The 19,389-nt window shown below is 38.1% G+C and overlaps 1 protein-coding gene across 1 annotated transcript in view; it reads left to right on the forward strand.

Moving 5' to 3' along the window:
• LOC128664402 (solute carrier family 23 member 2-like) overlaps positions 1 to 18,439 on the forward strand; it is a 391,187-nt gene extending 372,748 nt beyond the window's left edge. The window contains exons 10-11 of the mRNA XM_053719234.1: positions 9,881 to 9,976; positions 17,525 to 18,439. Of these exons, the coding sequence (XP_053575209.1) occupies positions 9,881 to 9,976; positions 17,525 to 17,700 (272 nt within the window). The 3' untranslated portion in view covers positions 17,701 to 18,439. The remainder of the gene's footprint in view (positions 1 to 9,880; positions 9,977 to 17,524) is intronic.
• Positions 18,440 to 19,389: the final 950 nt, after the last annotated feature.

Here is a 19,389-nt window from a genome sequence, read left to right on the forward strand (position 1 = left end):
TGTGAAAATCTTTCTTTGTACACTGGCTTGTGACATAATTTGTACAAATAGCAATACACCACTGTTATTGACATAGATGCATGAGAGGCAAGCCCCAAAACACAGAATAAGGGAAACCATGTGGGCCCAACCCCCCATCAGTGAGTTTGGGCACCCACTCTTTTGTCACAATATTTATTGGCAAAATTGGAAGAAATAATACCCTATGCATCTCTCAGTGTGATGGCACTTTGTTGTTATGTAATATGATTTATTTCAGTTTCTCTTCTTAAACTTAGGAAAACAAAAATATAGCAGAACTTACAGTGTTTCAGAAGTAAACAACATCCTGTTTAGTATAAAACAGAGTCCTGTAGCACTAATATTTTGTTTTATTTATCATTGGGATAAATCGTATATAAAATAACTTAAGTTCAACATATTGGGGGGTAGTTATCAAGCCGTCTACTTTTCTGCCTTCGCCTGCCCAATATGCCCGCCTAAACTCGCCTACCTTCGCCGCCACGGACCTGAAAAAAAACGCCTAAGTTATGAAATAAAGCTGTCAAAAAGCCGCGGGGCGATGAGCAGCGGACTGTGAGAGTTATCACTCATCCGATCTCGCTGCTCTTCGGCTGTTTGACAGCTTTCTTGCTAGCCTGTCACTAAGCACTCACACTAAACTGCACTGTTCTACCCCCTATACCGGCGCCCCCGGAGCCCCCCGCAACTCAATAAAGTTACTAACCCCTAAACCGCCACTCCTAGACCCTGCCGCAAGTCTTATAAATGTTTTAACCCCTAAACCGCCGCTCCCGGACACCGCTGCCACCTACAGTATACCTAGTAACCCCTATCCTGCCCCCCCTATACCGTCGCCCTCTATAATAAAGTTATTAACCCCTATCCTGCTGATCCCGCACCTCGCCGCAACTAAATAAATAGTTTAACCCCTAAACCGCCGCTCCCTGAACCCGCCGCAACCTATATTAAACCTATTAACCCCTATCCTGCCCCCCCTACACCGTCGTCACTTATAATACATTTATTAACCCCTATCCTGCCCCCCACTACACCGCCGCCACTGTAATAAAATTATTAACCCCTAAACCTAAGTCTAACCCTAACCCTAACGCCCCCCTAACTTAAATATTAATTAAATAAATCTAAATAATATTTCTATTATTAACTAAATTAATCCTATTTAAAACTAAATACTTACCTTTAAAATAAACCCTAATATAGCTACAATATAAATAATAATTATATTGTAGCTATCTTAGGATTTATTTTTATTTTACAGGCAACTTTCAATTTATTTTAACTAGGTACAATAGCTATTAAATAGTTATTAACTATTTAATAGCTTACCTAGCTAAAATAAACTGAAATTTACCTGTAAAATAAATCCTAACCTAAGTTATAATTACACCTAACACTACACTATACTTTAATAAATTATTCCTATTTAAAAATAAATACTTACCTGTAAAATAAACCCTAATATAGCTACAATATAAATAATAATTATATTGTAGCTATCTTAGGATTTATATTTATTTTACAGGTAACTTTGTATTTATTTTAGCTAGTTAGAATAGTTATTAAATAGTTATTAACTATTTAATAACTACCTAGCTAAAAGAAATACAAAATTACTATCATTAAATTAATCAGCCAATCAGATTGAGCTCGCATTCTATTGGCTGTTCCGATCAGCCAATATTATGCAAGCTCAATCTGATTGGCTGATTCCATCAGCCAATCAGATTTTTCCTACCTTAATTCCGATTGGCTGATAGAATCCTTTCAGCCAATCGGAATTGAGGGGACGCCATCTTGGATGACGTCCCTTAAAGGAGCCTTCATTCGTCGTAGTCCGTCGGTGAAGAAGGAGGTTCCGCGTCGGCGGGAGGAAGATTCAAGACCCGGCTTGGAAGATGACATCGCCCGGATAGAAGACCTCTTCAGCGCCTCTTGGAAGATGACATCGCCCGGATCGAATACTTCTTCAGCGCCGCCTGGATGATGACTTCATCGGATGGAAGATTTCTTCAGCGCCGCTTGGAGGATTAACTTCTTCTGCTCCGGATGTCCACTTCGGTTCCATCGCTGCTCGGCTGAGTGAAGACGACTCAAGGTATTATGATCTTCAGGGGATTAGTGTTAGGTTTTTGTAAGGGGGGTTTGGGTTAGATTAGGGGTATGTGGGTGGTGGGTTTTAATGTTGGGGGGGTTGTATTTTTCTTTTACAGGCAAAAGAGCTGAACTTTTTGGGGCATGCCCCCACAAATGGCCCTTTTAAGGGCTGGTAAGGTTAAAGAGCTTTGAACTTTATTTAATTTAGAATAGGGTAGGGCACTTTTTTATTTTGGGGGGGTTTGTTATTTTATTAGGGAGCTTAGATTAGGTGTAAGTAGCTTAAAATTGTTGTAATATTTTTAAAATGTTTGTAACTTATTTTTTTATTTTTTGTAACTTAGCTTTTTTTATTTTTTGTACTTTAGTTAGTTTATGTAATTGTATTTAATTGTAGTTATTTGTAGGTAGTTTATTTAATTAATTTAATGATAGTGTAGCATTAGGTTTAATTGTAACTTTGCTTAGGATTTATTTTACAGGTAATTTTGTATTTCTTTTAGCTAGGTAGTTATTAAATAGTTAATTTCTATTTAATAACTATTCTACCTAGCTAAAATAAATACAAAGTTACCTGTAAAATAAATATAAATCCTAAGATAGCTACAATATAATTATTATTTATATTTTAGCTATATTAGGGTTTATTTTACAGGTAAGTATTTAGTTTTAAATAGGAATAATTTATTAAAGTATAGTGTAGTGTTAGGTGTAATTGTAACTTAGGTTAGGATTTATTTTACAGGTAAATTTCAGTTTATTTTAGCTAGGTAACTATTAAATAGTTAATAACTATTTAATAGCTATTGTACCTAGTTAAAATAAATTGAAAGTTGCCTGTAAAATAAAAATAAATCCTAAAATAGCTACAATAAAATTATTATTTATTTTGTAGCTATATTAGGGTTTATTTTAAAGTTAAGTATTTAGTTTTAAATAGGATTAATTTAGTTAATAATACAAATATTATTTAGATTTATTTAATTAATATTTAAGTTAGGGGGGCATTAGGGTTAGTGTGAGACTTAGGTTTAGGGGTTAATAATTTTATTTCAGTGGCGGCGGCGTAGTGGGGGGCAGGATAGGGGTTAATAAATGTATTATAGGTGGCGACGGTGTAGGGGGGCAGATTAGGGGTTAATAAATTTATTATAGGTGGCAACGGTGTAGGGGGGGCAGGTTAGGGGTTAATACATTTAATATAGGTTGCGGCGGGTTCAGGGAGCGGCGGTTTAGGGGTTAATACATTTATTATAGTTGCGGTGGGCTCCGGGAGCGACGGTTTAGGGGTTAATATGTATAGAGTAGCTTGCAGTGGGCTCCGGGAGCGGCGGTTTAGGGGGTAATAACTTTATTTAGTTGCGGCGGTGTAGGGGGGGACAGCTTAGTGGTGTTTAGACTCGGGGTACATGTTAGGGTGTTAGGTGCAGACATCTCCCATAGGAATCAATGGGATGTCTGGCAGCAGCGAACTTGTACTTTCGCTATGGTCAGACTCCCATTGATTCCTATGGGATCCGCTGCCTCCAGGGGTGGCGGTTTGAAAACCAGGTACGCTGGGCCGTAAAAGTGCCGAGCGTACCTGCTAGTCATTTGATAACTAGCAAAAGTAGTGAGATTGTGCCGCACTTGTGTGCGGAACATCTGGAGTGACGTAAGAATCGATCTGTGTCGGACTGAGTCCGGCGGATCGAAGCTTACGTCACAAAATTCTACTTTTGCCAGTCTCGAGCCTTTGATAACTAAGGCGAATCAGCCTCGCCACAAATACGCTGCGGAATTCCAGCGTATTTGAGGTTGACGGCTTGATAACTACCCCCCATGGAGTGTAACATGTTTATGCTCCTTATTTAATGTATGGGTGATTTGTTTGATTATTTTAATGCATTTGCCAAAACAGATATTTGCATCATTGCTGTGTTCAAAGTGAGTTCCTTAAACTCCTGTTAGTGTAGGATACACTTATTTCCAGATTATAGGAGAGACATCAACTACAATATAAAATCAATCCTCTGTTCTTTAATTTTATCTAACACTAAATTGAAGGTTTTTCTTATTTAGCACTATTTTTATTATACCTGTTCCTTTATTCTACATATCTTATTTCAGAATGGGTAGTGGCACAAATGTATCGAAAGCTTAGTGCACATTACAAAATTCTTTCTGAATTTTACGTTACATATACTGAACTATTACTACATTCCTTACTGAGGGAGGCATTAAAAAAGTGCAGTATTGGTGCTGTTGGTTGACAGATATGCTATTTAACCCCTTGGAGTAAAAATGGTACAGTCACTGACACCAATGAAGAAAGAGGAGTCTATTATTTTTAAATGTAACCTGTTAACACCCATTGTAAATAAGAATGGGGTAATTTGTAATGTTGGCCCTTTGAGATCCATAAATTGGTTAACCCTAGGATGCTGATATTCAAAACCTCACCGCTCAGGCGAGATATTCTAAGACGTCTTGTCAGTATAGTATGGCTCTTAAAAAAATAGAAACACAAATTTTAATTTAAAAATGTTTATGTTGCTATGTTGTTTTCTATATGTTAAACAGAGACTCCTACATTATAATCCAAGGTCTAAAAAAAAATCCTAAAGATTTTGTGCTATTTCTCTTATATGGGGAGGTTTAGGACCTGACATTAACTGTAGGCAGTCAGGTCCAAAAACATTCACAATCACTGTTATTTCAGTTGCTTACTACATTTCTAGATGCCAGTGCAAGACAAATAAAATATAATATTAAATATCATATTTAATGTAGCAAAAATACAAACTGAAATTGTATGTGTTTGTATCCTCACTTGCACTGCTGTACAAAAATTCCATAATAGGAAGTCTAAAGTGAATTTTACCTCTCGTTACATTGAGTTTAATAAAGGCCTAATGTAACAAGAGCTGAATTCACATTAAACATTAAGCTCCTAAAGGCAAATCACCACTAGGTAAACCCTTTAAATCTTTATCACAGCTGCGTCTTTTGTTTCACACACATTGAATCTGGCCTTATACCAATCTCAAGCAAAATTGCCAACGGTACAATATAATGAAAAATTTACATTTACATAGTACCTTATTTATGTAAAAAAAATGTTTATGCTAGTAAAATAGATTACACACATGTTGTCTTTTTTATTTTCAAATATGTGTTTTCTTATGTTATTTGATTTTCTTGGTAGTTCAAAAATTCACAAACAAGCTTTAAAATAGTTTTACCTAATTTTCAATAAATAGATTGCACACCTGGATCAAAATGCCTCAAGCTTCCCTAACATGACAAGCTGAAAATTAAAAAAAAAAATAGACAGGGATTAAGAGCATAATTATTAGTCATCTGTTTGATTTCCACAAATAGTAGATTTGTAAAAGGCGAGTGGAGACTTTAAATATGTATGGAATTTTGTTGATGCCTCAAGAAAGGGTTGTCCAACTGAAGACCAACATAAGACATCATTTCTTAAGGGTATTGCATGCATCTTTGGGGTATTTTGCAGTTATTTTCATTGGAACGGTATGCCACCAAAAGCTATTTTTAACCCTCTCATTGTTACATGATTTATTATAAAATATTTGGTTGTGACGCCATACTCTATCATACCCTTTTTTGAAGCTCCCTTTAAATTACTCATTATAAATGAGAAGCAAAAAATACATAGCCAATTTATAAGTAAAAGTATAGCCAATAATGGATCAAATTACAAGTGGAACGCTATCATTAGCACGAGGAGCGTAAACATGTTTGCAAAATTGCAGTGTTCTTTACGCTCAAATCCATATTACAAGTGGCATGCTGTTAAAATGATCAAAAATTCGTTTGAGTGAACTCTTGGTAATTTACGATCCCCATATTTTCTATGGGTAGCATTGAGTGGTAATATGCACTCGTATTACAAGTTGAATGTAAATGCATTTACAGCTCAAACTTTTACGTTACCTAAAAGGTTGCTTAAAGAGTTTTTCCGGTGGAAAAAGTTGGAATCAACTACACTCTAAACTGCCACCCCCCACATTACAAACTACCTCTTTACACTAGTAACCCCTAAACTGCCACACACCCCACTGCAAAGTAAGTATCTACACTGTTAACCCCAAAACTGCTACACCCACTGCAAAGTACATTTCTGCACTATTAACCCTTAAACCACCAGTCCTTCACACCTACATGTAAAAGTTAAAAACATCTGATCTTACCTTTAAAAATAAAGAAAAACAACCTATCATTACTATTAAAAAACAACAACTTTGGGGTAGTTAGGTTAGGGGTTTATATTTTAGTGCTTTTTTGTATGTTGGGGGACTGGCGGTTTAGGGGTTAATAGTGTAGTGGGTTACTTTGTGTTGGGGGCTGGTGGTTTAGGAGTTAATAGTGTAGTGAGTTACTTTGCATTGGGGCTTACAGTTTGGGGTTAACAGTGTAGTGGATATTTTGCGGTGGGCTATGTGGTGGTTTTGGGGTTATTAGAGTAGGGGTGTTATGTCGATTCATGTCAGCACGTGAGTTGGATGTAAAAAAAAATCTCCATTGACTTCTATAGGGGAATAGGTTATCACGCAAGCGATAGTGTAAGTTTGGCTTTTTTGCGCTCATCGGTTTAGCACTGGAGTGTAAACTTTTTACTTTCAACTCGTAATAGCAGCGTAACCTGACTAGCACAAAAAGTTTACTTCTAGCGCAGTTAACACTCTAGCGAAAGTGCTAATTAGTCCAATATGTATTCATCATCTGTGTGCAAACCCATTAATGTAATTTTGAGTAATGTTATAATCAACATATTTTTAAAATCCGAAGGTAACTTAGGGGTTGATCATAATCTTCTATATGATTTATCTGAATGTTAAAAGTTAAAAATGATCCCTTTTCGTACCCCACAACATTTTTGGATATAACGTTGGTTTGAACACACTGAAATTATCCCATATAAGATGACACTAGGAAGCAATGTCACCTATCAGATGCAAATGCTATCTGGTCAATCAACTTAAAAATAATAATAAATTGCACTTTTATACTAATAAAAAAATAATAATATTAACCCAACCCCCCAACAGTAAAACCCACCACCCACACAACCAACCCCAAAAATAAAATCCTAACTAAAAAAACCTAAGCTCCCCATTTCGATGGGCATTGCCCTTAAAAGGGCATTTAGCTCTATTGCTGCCCAAACCTTAACCTAAAAATAAAACCCACCCAATAAACCCTTAAAAAAACCTAACACTAACCCCCGAAGATCCACTTACAGTTTTGAGGACCGGAGATCAATCGTCAACGAAGCCGAGAGAAGTCCTCAATGAAGTGGCAAGAAGTCCTCAACAAAGCCGGGAGAAGTCTTCATCCAAGCCGGCAGAAGTGGTCCTCCAGGCGGGCAGAAGTCTTCATCCAGGGCGGCATCTTCTATCTTCATCCATCCGGCGCGGAGCTGTCCATCTTTAAGACATCCGGCGAGGAGGATCCTCTTCATCCGACGACTACCAGACGAATGAAGGTTCCTTTAAGTGACGTCATCCAAGACGTCTTCCTGAATTAATGTTTCTTTAAGTGACATCATCCAAGATGGCGTCCCTTGAATTCCGATTGGCTGATAGAATTCTATCAGCCAATCGGAATTAAAGGTGAAAAAATTCTATTGGCTGATGCAATCAGCCAATAGGATTGAGCTTGCATTCTATTGGCTGATTGGAACAGCCAATATAATGTGAGCTCAATCCTACTGGCTGATTGGATCAGCCAATAGGATTGAAGCTCAATCCTATTGGCTGATTGCATCAGCCAATAGGATTTTTTCCCCTTTAATTCCGATTGGCTGATAGAATTCTATCAGCCAATTGGAATTCAAGGGACACCATCTTGGATGATGTCACTTAAAGAAACATTCATTCTGGAAGAAGACTTCGTTTCAAGAGGATGCTCGGCGCCGGATGTCTTGAAGATGGTCCTGCTCCGCGCCGGATGGATGAAGATAGAAGATGCCGCCTGGATGAAGACTTCTGCCAGCTTGGATGAAGACTTTTCCTGGCTTCGTTGAGGACTTCTTGCCACTTTGCTGAGGTCTTCTCCCGGCTTCTTTGAGGATGGATGTCCGGTCTTCAAAACTGTAAGTTGATCTTCAGGGTTAGCGTTAGGTTTTTTAAGGGTTTATTGAGTGGGTTTTATTTTTAGGTTAGGGTTTGGGTAGCAATAGAGCTAAATGCCCTTTTAAGGGCAATGCCCATCCAAATGCCCTTTTCAGGGCAATGGGGAGCTTAGTTTTTTTTTAGTTAGGATTTTATTTTGGGGGTTGGCTGTGTGGGTGGTGGGTTTTACTGTTGGGGGGGGTGTTTGTATTTTTTTTTTACAGGTAAAAGAGCTGATTTCTTTGGGGCAATGCCCCGCAAAAGGACCTTTTAAGGGCTATTGGTAGTTTAGGCTAGGGTTTTTTTTATTTTGTGGGGGCTTTTTTTATTTTGATTAGGTGTAATTAGTTTAAATATCTGATCATGTCTTTTTTTATTTTGTGTAATTTAGTGTTTGTTTGTTTTTTTGTAATTTAGGTAATTGTATTTTATTTAGGTAATTTATTTAATTGTAGTGTAAGGTTAGGTTTTATTATACAGATAAATTTGAATTTATTTTAGCTAGGTAGTTAGTAAATAGTTAATAACTATTTAGTAATTGTTCTACCTAGTTAAAATAAATACAAACTTGCCTGTAAAATAAAAATAAACCCTAAGATATATACAATGTAAATATTAGTTATATTGTAGCTAGTTTAGTGTTTATTTTACAGGTAAGTATTAAGTTTTAAATAGGAATAATTTAGGTAATGATAGTAATTTTTATTTAGATTTATTTTAATTATATTTAAGTTAGTGGGTGTTAGGGTTAGGGTTAGACTTAGGTTTAAGGGTTAATAAATTTAATATAGTGGCGGCGACGTTGGGGGCTGCAGATTAGGGATTAATAACTGTAGGTAGGTGGCGGCGATGTTATAGGCGGCAGATTAGGGGTTAATAATATTTAACTAGTGTTTGCGATGAAAGAGTATGGCGGTTTAGGGGTTAATATGTTTATTATAGTGGCAGCGATGTCTGGAGTGGCAGATTAGGAGTTAATAAGTATAATGTAGGTGTCGGCAATGTCGGGGGCAGCAGATTAGGGTTTAATAATATTTAACAAGTGTTTATGGGTGTTAGCGTACTTTTTAACACTTTAGTTATGAGTTTTATGCTACAGCTTTGTAGCATAAAACTCATAACTACTGACATTAGAATGCATTACGAATCTTGCGGGATAGGCTGTACTGCTCAATTTTTGGCCTCCCAGAAAATTTTTGTAATATCGTCCCATTGAAAAAAGACTTTACGCAAATTGCGTAAGTTAATATGCGGTACGGCCAAAAAAGTGTGCGGTGCCCCTAAACCTGCAAGGGTCATAATAGCAGCGGTAGTGAAAAAGCAGTGTTATAACTCATAACGCTGCTTTTTTACTCATACCGCAAAACTCGTAATCTAGCCGAAGGTTTTTATTTCAAAGATTTTGCCTGAATATGAGGTGACAATGCAAATAAATTACATATAACTTTTTTTTTCATTAAATATTGTTTTGGCAACAGAATCTGAATTTATGAGTACATTCCAAAATATTAATTTTAAATCTCAATAGTGCACGTTGTTGTAAAATACAATTATTAATTTTCTCATAATAAACATAAGTTAATGTGCATACAAAAAAAACAACCAATAAATATTAACAACTGCATTTATTTATTTTACAGGAATAAAAGAACTTGATCAAACGTTAACGGTGCTTTTCACAACACATATGTTTGTTGGAGGATTCTTTGGATGTCTTTTGGATAACACAATTCCAGGTAAAAAGCATGTGTATGGACTCATTGGACTTCCTATTTTGTTTTTTTATGCATTGTCTGGTTTTAACTGTTTTAAATATATATATATATATATATATATATATATATATATATATATATATATATATATATACACAGAGAGAAATGCACTCACAGGAACGAACAACCAGCTCAATACGTTGTTAGCCTGTTCTATGGCGATTTACCATCTGGGTGCAACTTCTTTTAGCCCAGCAATGCTTTTCACAGAGTAGAACTTTAATGTAGTATATCAATCTGATCCCGCCTATTACGGGCAGTCCAGCGCCGAAATACCAGGTAATTTCTCTCTGAACAAGGAACACAGCAACCCCAGACGATCGTTTCGGCCTTCATTGGGCCTCGTCAGTGAGGTGTAGCAGTATTCCTCTAAGCACACTGAGCATGGAGTCCACGTCTGGTTTCCCCTTTTTCCCATAGGGAGACTAAATACACACAGAGAGAAATGCACTCACAGGAATGAACAACCAGCTCAATACATTGTTAGCCTGTTTTATGGCGATTTACCACCTGGGTGCAACTTCTTTTAGCCCAACAATGCTTTTCACGGAGTAGAACTTTCCTGTAGTATATCAGTCTGATCCCGCCTATTACAGTCAGCCCAGCGCCGAAATACCAGGCAATTCCTCTCTGAACAAGGAACACAACAACCCCAGACGATCATTTCGGCCTTCATTGGGCCTCGTCAGTGAGGTGTAGCAGTATTCCTCTAAACACACTGAGCAAGGAGTCCACGTCTGGTTTCCCCTTTTTCCCATAGGGAGATTAAATACACACAGAGAGAAATGCACTCACAGGAACGAACAACCAGCTCAATACATTGTTAGCCTGTTCTATGGCGATTTACCACCTGGGTGCAACTTCTTATATAACAATGTTATTGAGCCAGTTGTTCGTTCCTGTGAGTGCACTTCTCTCTGTATGTATTTAGTCTCCCTATGGGAAAAAGGTGCAACCAGACATGGACTCCTTGCTCAGTGTGCTTAGAGGAATATAGCTACACCTCACTGACGAGGCCCAATGAAGGCCGAAACGATCATCTGGGGTTGCTGTGTTCCTTGTTCAGAGAGGAATTGCCTGGTATTTCAGCGCTGGACTGGCCGTAATAGGCGGGATCAGACTGATATACTACAGGAAAGTTCTACTCTGTGAAAAGCATTACTGGGCTAAAAAGTTGCACCCAGGTGGTAAATCGCCATAGAACAGGCCAACAATGTTATTGAGCCAGTTGTTCGTTCCTGCGAGTGCACTTCTCTCTGTATGTATTTAGTCTCCCTATGGGAAAAATGGGGAACCAGACATGAACTCCTTGCTCAGTGTGCTTAGAGGAATATAGCTACACCTCACTGATGAGGCCCAATGAAGACCGAAACGATCATCTGGGGTTGCTGTGTTCCTTGTTCAGAGAGGAATTGCCTGGTATTTCGGCACTGGTCTGGCCGTAATAGGCGGGATCAGACTGATATACTACAGGAAAGTTCTACTCTGTGAAAAGCATTACTGGGCTAAAAAGTTGCACCCAGGTGGTAAATCGCCATAGAACAGGCCAACAATGTTATTGAGCCAGTTGTTCGTTCTTGTGAGTGCACTTCTCTCTGTATGTATTTAGTCTCCCTATGGGAAAAAGGGGCAACCAGATGTGGACTCCTTGCTCAGTGTGCTTAGAGGAATATAGCTACACCTCACTGCCGAGGCCCAATGAATGCCGAAACGATCGTCTGGGGTTGCTGTGTTCCTTGTTCAGAGAGGAATTGCCTGGTATTTCGGCGCTGGACTAGCCGTAATAGGCGGGATCAGACTGATATACTACAGGAAAGTTCTACTCTGTGAAAAGCATTACTGGGCTAAAAAGTTGCACCCAGGTGGTAAATCGCCATAGAACAGGCCAACAATGTTATTGAGTCAGTTGTTCGTTCCTGTGAGTGCACTTCTCTCTGTATGTATTTAATCTCCCTATGGGAAAAAGGGGCAACCAGACGTGGACTCCTTGCTCAGTGTGCTTAGAGGAATATAGCTACACCTCACTGACGAGGCCCAATGAAGGCCGATATGATCGTCTGGGGTTGCTGTGTTCCTTGTTCAGAGAGGAATTGCCTGGTATTTTGGTGCTGGACTGGCCGTAATAGGCGGGATCAGACTGATATACTACAGGAAAGTTCTACTCTGTGAAAAGCATTACTGGGCTAAAATGTTGCACCCAGGTGGTAAATCGCCATAGAACAGGCCAACAATGTTATTGAGCCAGTTGTTTGTTCCTGTGAGTGTGCTTCTCTCTGTATGTATTTAGTCTACCTATGGGAAAAAGGGGCAACCAGACGTGGACTCCTTGCTCAGTGTGCTTAGAGGAATATAGCTACACCTCACTGACGAGGCCCAATGAAGGCCGAAACGATCGTCTGGGGTTGCTGTGTTCCTTGTTCAGAGAGGAATTGCCTGGTATTTCGGCGCTGGACTGGCCGTAATAGGCGGGATCAGACTGATATATTACATGAAAGTTCTACTCTGGGAAAAGCATTACTGGGCTAAAAAGTTGCACCCAGGTGGTAAATCGCCATAGGTTAGGCCAACAATGTTATTGAGCCAGTTGTACGTTCCTGTGAGTGCACTTCTCTCTGTATGTATTTAGTCTCCCTATGGGAAAAAGGGGCAACCAGATGTGGACTCCTTGCTCAGTGTGATTAGAGGAATATAGCTACACCTCACTGCCGAGGCCCAATGAATGCCGAAACGATCGTCTGGTGTTGCTGTGTTCCTTGTTCAGAGAGGAACTGCCTGGTATTTTGGCGCTGGACTGGCCGTAATAGGCGGGATCAGACTGATATACTACAGGAAAGTTCTGCTCTGTGAAAAGCATTACTGGGCTAAAAAGTTGCACCCAGGTGGTAAATCGCCATAGAACAGGCCAACAATGTTATTGAGTCAGTTGTTCGTTCCTGTGAGTGCACTTCTCTCTGTATGTATTTAGTCTCCCTATGGGAAAAAGGGGCAACCAGACATGGACTCCTTGCTCAGTGTGCTTAGAGGAATATAGCTACACCTCACTGACGAGGCCCAATGAAGGCCGAAACGATCTTCTGGGGTTGCTGTGTTCCTTGTTCAGAGAGGAATTGCCTGGTATTTCGGCGCTGGACTGGCCGTAATAGGCGGGATCAGACTGATATACTACAGGAAAGTTCTACTCTGTGAAAAGCATTACTGGGCTAAAAAGTTGCACCCAGGTGGTAAATCGCCGTAGAACAGGCCAACAATGTTATTGAGCCAGTTGTTCGTTCCTGTCAGTGCACTTCTCTCTGTATGTATTTAGTCTCCCTATGGGAAAATGGGGCAACCAGACGTGGACTTCTTGCTCAGTGTGCTTAGAGGAATATAGCTACACCTCACTGCCGAGGCCCAATGAAGGCTGAAACGATCGTCTGGGGTTGCTGTGTTCCTTGTTCAGAGAGGAATTGCCTGGTATTTCGGCGCTGGACTGGCCGTAATAGGCGGGATCAGACTAATATACTACTGGAAAGTTCTATTCTATGAAAAGCATTACTGGGCTAAAAAGTTGCACCCAGGTGGTAAATCGCCATAGAACAGGCCAACAATGTTATTGAGCCAGTTGTTTGTTCCTGTGAGTGCACTTCTCTCTGTATGTTTATATATATATATATATATTGCTTGTTTTAAAATGTGAGCACTTTACAGACATATATGCACATGCAAAAACATATGTATAAATAAAAGTGCATTGCAGCCCTTTGCAGTCAAGTAGATGAAAACATGAAAATATTTCACATTCCAATATTCTGAACATAAGGGAATATGTTTTATGTATTTGTACATAGATATTCCTATATATATATGTATATATATATATATATATATATATATATATATATATATAAATCTATCTATCTATCTATCTATCTATCTATCTATCTATATATATCATGTATATATATATAGGTATAACTATATATTTCTGAAAAAACAACATCAGATATATGTAGAAATATGTGTTTATGAATAAATAGAAAATATTCAGCTCTGTGAAGAACATTAAATGTGAAATTATCATATTTTCATTTCATGTTAGCTCACTTGAGAATATGCGGTCAGGTTTGCAAGAAAGTAGATTTTTTTTTAATTTTTTTGCTCCGTTGACTTCTACAAGACGAGAGTGAAAACTTTTTACTTTCAATTTGTATTACGAGTGCTAAACAATGCGCACAAACGGGAGCATTAAATAACGTTTCACTTATAGGACTCCATGTACAAAGCCGAGATCAAAGCTAAATTCCATTTTTTTTCAATTGCAATCGTACTTTTCCGCAACTGCTCGATCCAAGCCCTTTTTTTCACAAAAGAAATCATCTATCGTCATCAAATATTAATGAAATTATCAATATTACAACTAATTTGTTTGCTCAAACTTTCGCATTAACTTTGTGTACTTTGCTTCACGACCATTTAGGTAGTGAACATAATAGAAAACCTAAGGGGTATGAGACTGATGCCAGGTTGAGTATTATAAATAAGCGACTGGACAATTCAAAATCAATTATTTGTTTGCCAGCAGTGGATGAACATGGAGACAATATTTCATTTGTTTATATTTAATTTTATTCAACTATGAGGGAGAAGGGCTATCCAGGCACCTGTGGAAAATAATGAACATCGAAGAAGGAGAGGGCCAAGAGTTTTCTTCCTTCGTATGGGTTTTGAAACCCTTTCTGATCGTGAGGTTATCCAGAGATTCCATCTGGACAAAAAAGCTATAATGGACCTTTGCAATAAAATTGCAGAATACCTTGAGCCAATGACGGCGTGGTCACAAGCCATACTTGGACTTTTAAAACTGCTGGCAGCATGACACTTTTTGCAACGGGCTCCTACCAGGCTGTGTCAAGAATCATAATTGGCATAAGCCAGTATACATTTTCTAGGCACCTGACCAAAGTTATCAATGCATTGATGGTGGTCTTGGTTAAAAAATCGTTCAATAGGCCATAGACAGCTTTGTAACTTTGTACTTTCGTGTCGAGCGAAGCTTCAAAGTTATCAATAACCCGACTGTCTTCGATACAGATTAGACGCAATATTGTACGGGTTGATTTTTAGTACATTTATGTAAAGAAGTTGATTCCGCAATGTGCAAATGCTGGCGGGTATATTTAATATGCCGAATGCAATTATTTTGACACCTTAGTACATGGGGCCCATAATCTAGCCCTATATGTTTTACCCTATTTGTTTCTCACATGACAAGCAACATTCCTGGATTTTTCTGTTCATGGTGACCTGTTTTCTAGCTGCCTTAGTTGCTCATACACATATGACTGTATACATATTGCAAAAACAATTTAATTAATTGTACCTATTTTTCTGAAATATTATTATTATTATTATGAGGTATTTGTAGAGTGCCAACAGATTCCACAGTGCTCTAAACATAAGTGATATACAAGATAACATTTATAGGGATCAAATGGGTAGAGGGCCCTGCCAAAAGTTGCATTGTTGTAGTCGGCTGTTATGAAGGTGATCTACAAACAGCTGGGCTCATAAGCTTACATGCTAAGGGGTTCAAGGGGAGTTAGGAAAGGTTAGTGTAGGTTGTATGCATCCCTCAATAGTAGAGTCTTTAGGGAGTGCTTGAATCTTACAAAACTAGGGGAAGTCTTGTTGAGCGAGGCAGAGAGTTCCACAAGATGGGAGCCAGTCTGGAGTAGTCTTGTAAACGGGCATGTGAGGAGGTAACAAGAGAGGAGGAGAGTAGGAGATTGTGAGCAGAGCGAAGGGGACGGGAGGGAGAGTATCTGGAGACAAGGTCTGAAATATAGGGGGAGCAGTGCAATTGAGGACTTTGTATGTCAGAATTTTGTGTTTAATCCTGTAGGTAAGAGGAAGCCAGAGAAGGGATTGGCAGAGAGGTGCAATAGATCTAGAGTGACGTGTAAAGAAGATGAGCCTGGCAGATTAATTCATTATGGATTGTAAAGGACCTAGGCGGCAGTTAGGGGGACCAGAAAGGATGGAGTTGCAGTACTTGAGGCGGGAAAGGATGAGAGAGTGGATTAAAATCTTAGCTGTTACGTGTGTAATGAAATGTTTAATTTTAGAGATGTTTTTAAAGTGGAAGTGGCAGGCTTTAGCCAAGGACAGAATGTGAGGAGTGAAAGAAAGATCAAGTATGTTTAGTGATTTTTGATATTGCACAATAAAGGCATGATATTTATATATTATCATTACACCAAATTATCGATTTGGAATTGCCTCACATTTTTGTTTTTAACCATTTGTGTGTTTTCGTCGCTTTAATTTAATACATTTTAATAAAGGCTATGTTTTAAATTCCAACTGGAAATTTCCCTGCCTGTTAGTCTGGGCATAGAGTGCCGTATTTGCATTCTTTCTGTTGAATTTTCTATTTCCACTACTCTTGCTTGCCGCTCTAATAGTAGGGTTAGAGCTGTGGATCCCAGAGCTTGCGCTAAAGCACCTGCTTCGAAATTCAGTAGTCGATGAATCCAAGCATTTCCTGTCTGGTATTGGTGAATTTGAGTGAATTTAAACAATTACATATATATATACCAGTGTACAGTAATTTAACTATGCTTATATTGTTATTTAAAAAAATAATATAATAAAGATTCATCTTTGGTGAATATATTTTATGCCTATATTTTGATCATTTTTTGTATTGTTAGTTTATCTTGAGCAGTACAAATAAAATATTCATCCCGACTAAGAGCTGGATAACAAGTGGAACGCTAATTTAATGTGTGCCCGTTAAGGGATAGATTTGCCCGTTTATAGGCTCAAATGACATAATCAGCCATTACAAGTGGCTGGTTGATGCTTGTGGTAGCACTTTGCGCTCAAATTCATTAACCCAAATAAATGTTCCCCAATTTCACCAGAAATAAAGTGTTCTGTTTCTTTTGTAAATTAAAAATGATGAACCATCTTTTTTATTTTTTTAAATAACTGCACAAAGCAGTTATAAGGGGTTAAAGTGAGGGGAAGTGGGGTGCTAGAAAAAAAAACAGCACTGCCTTTACATAGCTGTCAATGGGGACTGTGTTTAAAATGAAAATATATACGTATATATGTGTTACTATGTTCGCATTGCGTTTAAATTGTTAAAACCATTGCACGCAATTACTAAGTGGAGCGCAAATATCACTCTTGTAAAAGCACAATTTTGCGCTCCACTTGTAATCTAGCCCTAAATGTCTATACTTGCTAATAACATTACTTATATGTTAAGTGTCCTCTGACTTATATTATTCTGATTGGGGGTAAACAGAAACTAATTGACAAGCACAAGTACCATATTAAAAATGATAGCCCTGGGCATAATTATGGGAAAAAACAGATCCTGAAATATGAATAAAAGCTTTGCACTAGTGTCCGACCTTAGCATTTGTAAAGATTTTTGTGTGTTTGGCTTGTAACCAACACAGCCTAATAAATCAGTAGCGCAGACAATAATGCCAGTTTTGTTTTCTTACTTCCGCTTAGGTTCAGATGAAGAAAGAGGAACCTCATCTTGGCAGAAACAAATACACGGAGTGGAAACGAATGGTAGCCTAGGACAATCTTGTTATGATCTGCCTTTTGTCACAAAGTACCTAAGAAGGCTTTCATGGAGCCGATACATTCCTTTCTTACCAACATTTCAGATGAATAAAAATTAACTGCCATCTTCTAAAAGAATGTGCTTATTTCTTTGCCAAGGATGTAATAAATTGTTTTACACAGTTTAGCAAAAGAGAGCAACTTGGTATTTCCAAGCTATTAGTCAATTTGTTCTGTGGAAAGCGTTTATACATTAAAGGGACATTAAACACAGCTCTTTCTTTTGTGTAAAAATTGTGCTTTGCACCATAATCCCTAGAGAGGCTAAAAAGGAAACTCTATGACCTATATTTTAAAACTGCTGCAAAGTGCCTAAACAGCAGTTTGATTTGCAGCATTTACAGGTAAATGAATTTGATTTTTGCCTTCCTAGAAAAAGTCTTAAAAACACAATTTGTTTAATGTCCTTTTAAAAGCTATTAAATTATATAAAATTACTATTGCAGATTTCACTAAATTACTTTAAAGATAATGAGATATATTTCATTTGAATTGTACTTTTTAATTTCCAATTTTAAAACACTAGTTTAAAAATGATTTATTAAATTAAGAATACTACACAATCATTGTTGCAAAATGTAAAGAAAGATAAGTTAGTACACAGATGGCAATGTTTTCTAAGTTTTAAAATAGTACAATTTCCCACACAAAAAAGAATTTGAGCATAAAATAAATTGGCTATTGTATGCATCTCATATATAACACTTCATTACATTATCATTTGTTGAAATTAGAATGTTATAAAAGTAACAATGTTATTTACTTATATTCCAAAATAAAGCCAGAATTAAAAGAGTACATATCGTTACATTTATTTATACTATGTTTTCCCCTACGACTTTTCGTTAATATGACATATATAATATAATAGAAAAGGTGTAGATATTGAAAATATTATTTTTATAGAAATCATAAAGCAGAATTTAATAGAAAATAAGAAAAAGGGGTAAATTTATCAAGACTCGCCAGAAACAGAAGTTATGAAGCAGCGGTCTAAAGAGCGCTGCTTCATAACCTGTCCACCTGCTCTGAGGCAGCGGACAGAAATCAACCCGATCGGATACGATCGGGTTGATTTACACCCCCTGCTAGCGGCCGATTTGGGGAATCTGCAGGGGGCGGCATTGACCTACAGTTCACAAGAACTGCTGGTGCAATGATAAATGCCGACAGCATATGCTGTCTGCAATTATCGATGTGCTGCGAACATGATACGCTACATGAAGGCCTCTATTTATCAAACTCTGGAGGACCTGATCGGACAGTACGGATCAGGTCCGCCAGACCTCGCTGAACGCTCTCCGTATTCAGCATTGCACCAGCAGCTCACAAGAGCTGCTGGTGCAATGCCGCCCCCTGCAGACTCGCGGCCAATGGGCCATCAGCAGGGAGGTGTCAATCAACCCGATCGTACTCAATCGGGTTGATTTCCGGCGATGTCTGTCCGCCTGCTCAGAGCAGGCAGACAGGTTATGGAGCAGCGGTCTTTGTGACCGCTGCTCCATAACTGCTGTTTCTGGCGAGTCTGAAGACTCGCCAGAAACATAGGCCGTCAAGCTCTGAATGGATAGATAGGCCCCCATATCATGTCCGTCGTCACTTTAATAAATATACCCCAAAGTCTGGTCAGTGTAAGCTTCATTAAAGGGACAGTATAGTCAAAATTAAACTGTTATGATTCAGAGAGCATTTAATTAAAACAATTTTAATTTACATTGATTATCAAATGCGGGTTGTACTTTTGGTAT

Source organism: Bombina bombina, chromosome 6 (genome assembly GCF_027579735.1).
Source record: "Bombina bombina isolate aBomBom1 chromosome 6, aBomBom1.pri, whole genome shotgun sequence".
Classification (NCBI taxonomy): domain Eukaryota; kingdom Metazoa; phylum Chordata; class Amphibia; order Anura; family Bombinatoridae; genus Bombina; species Bombina bombina.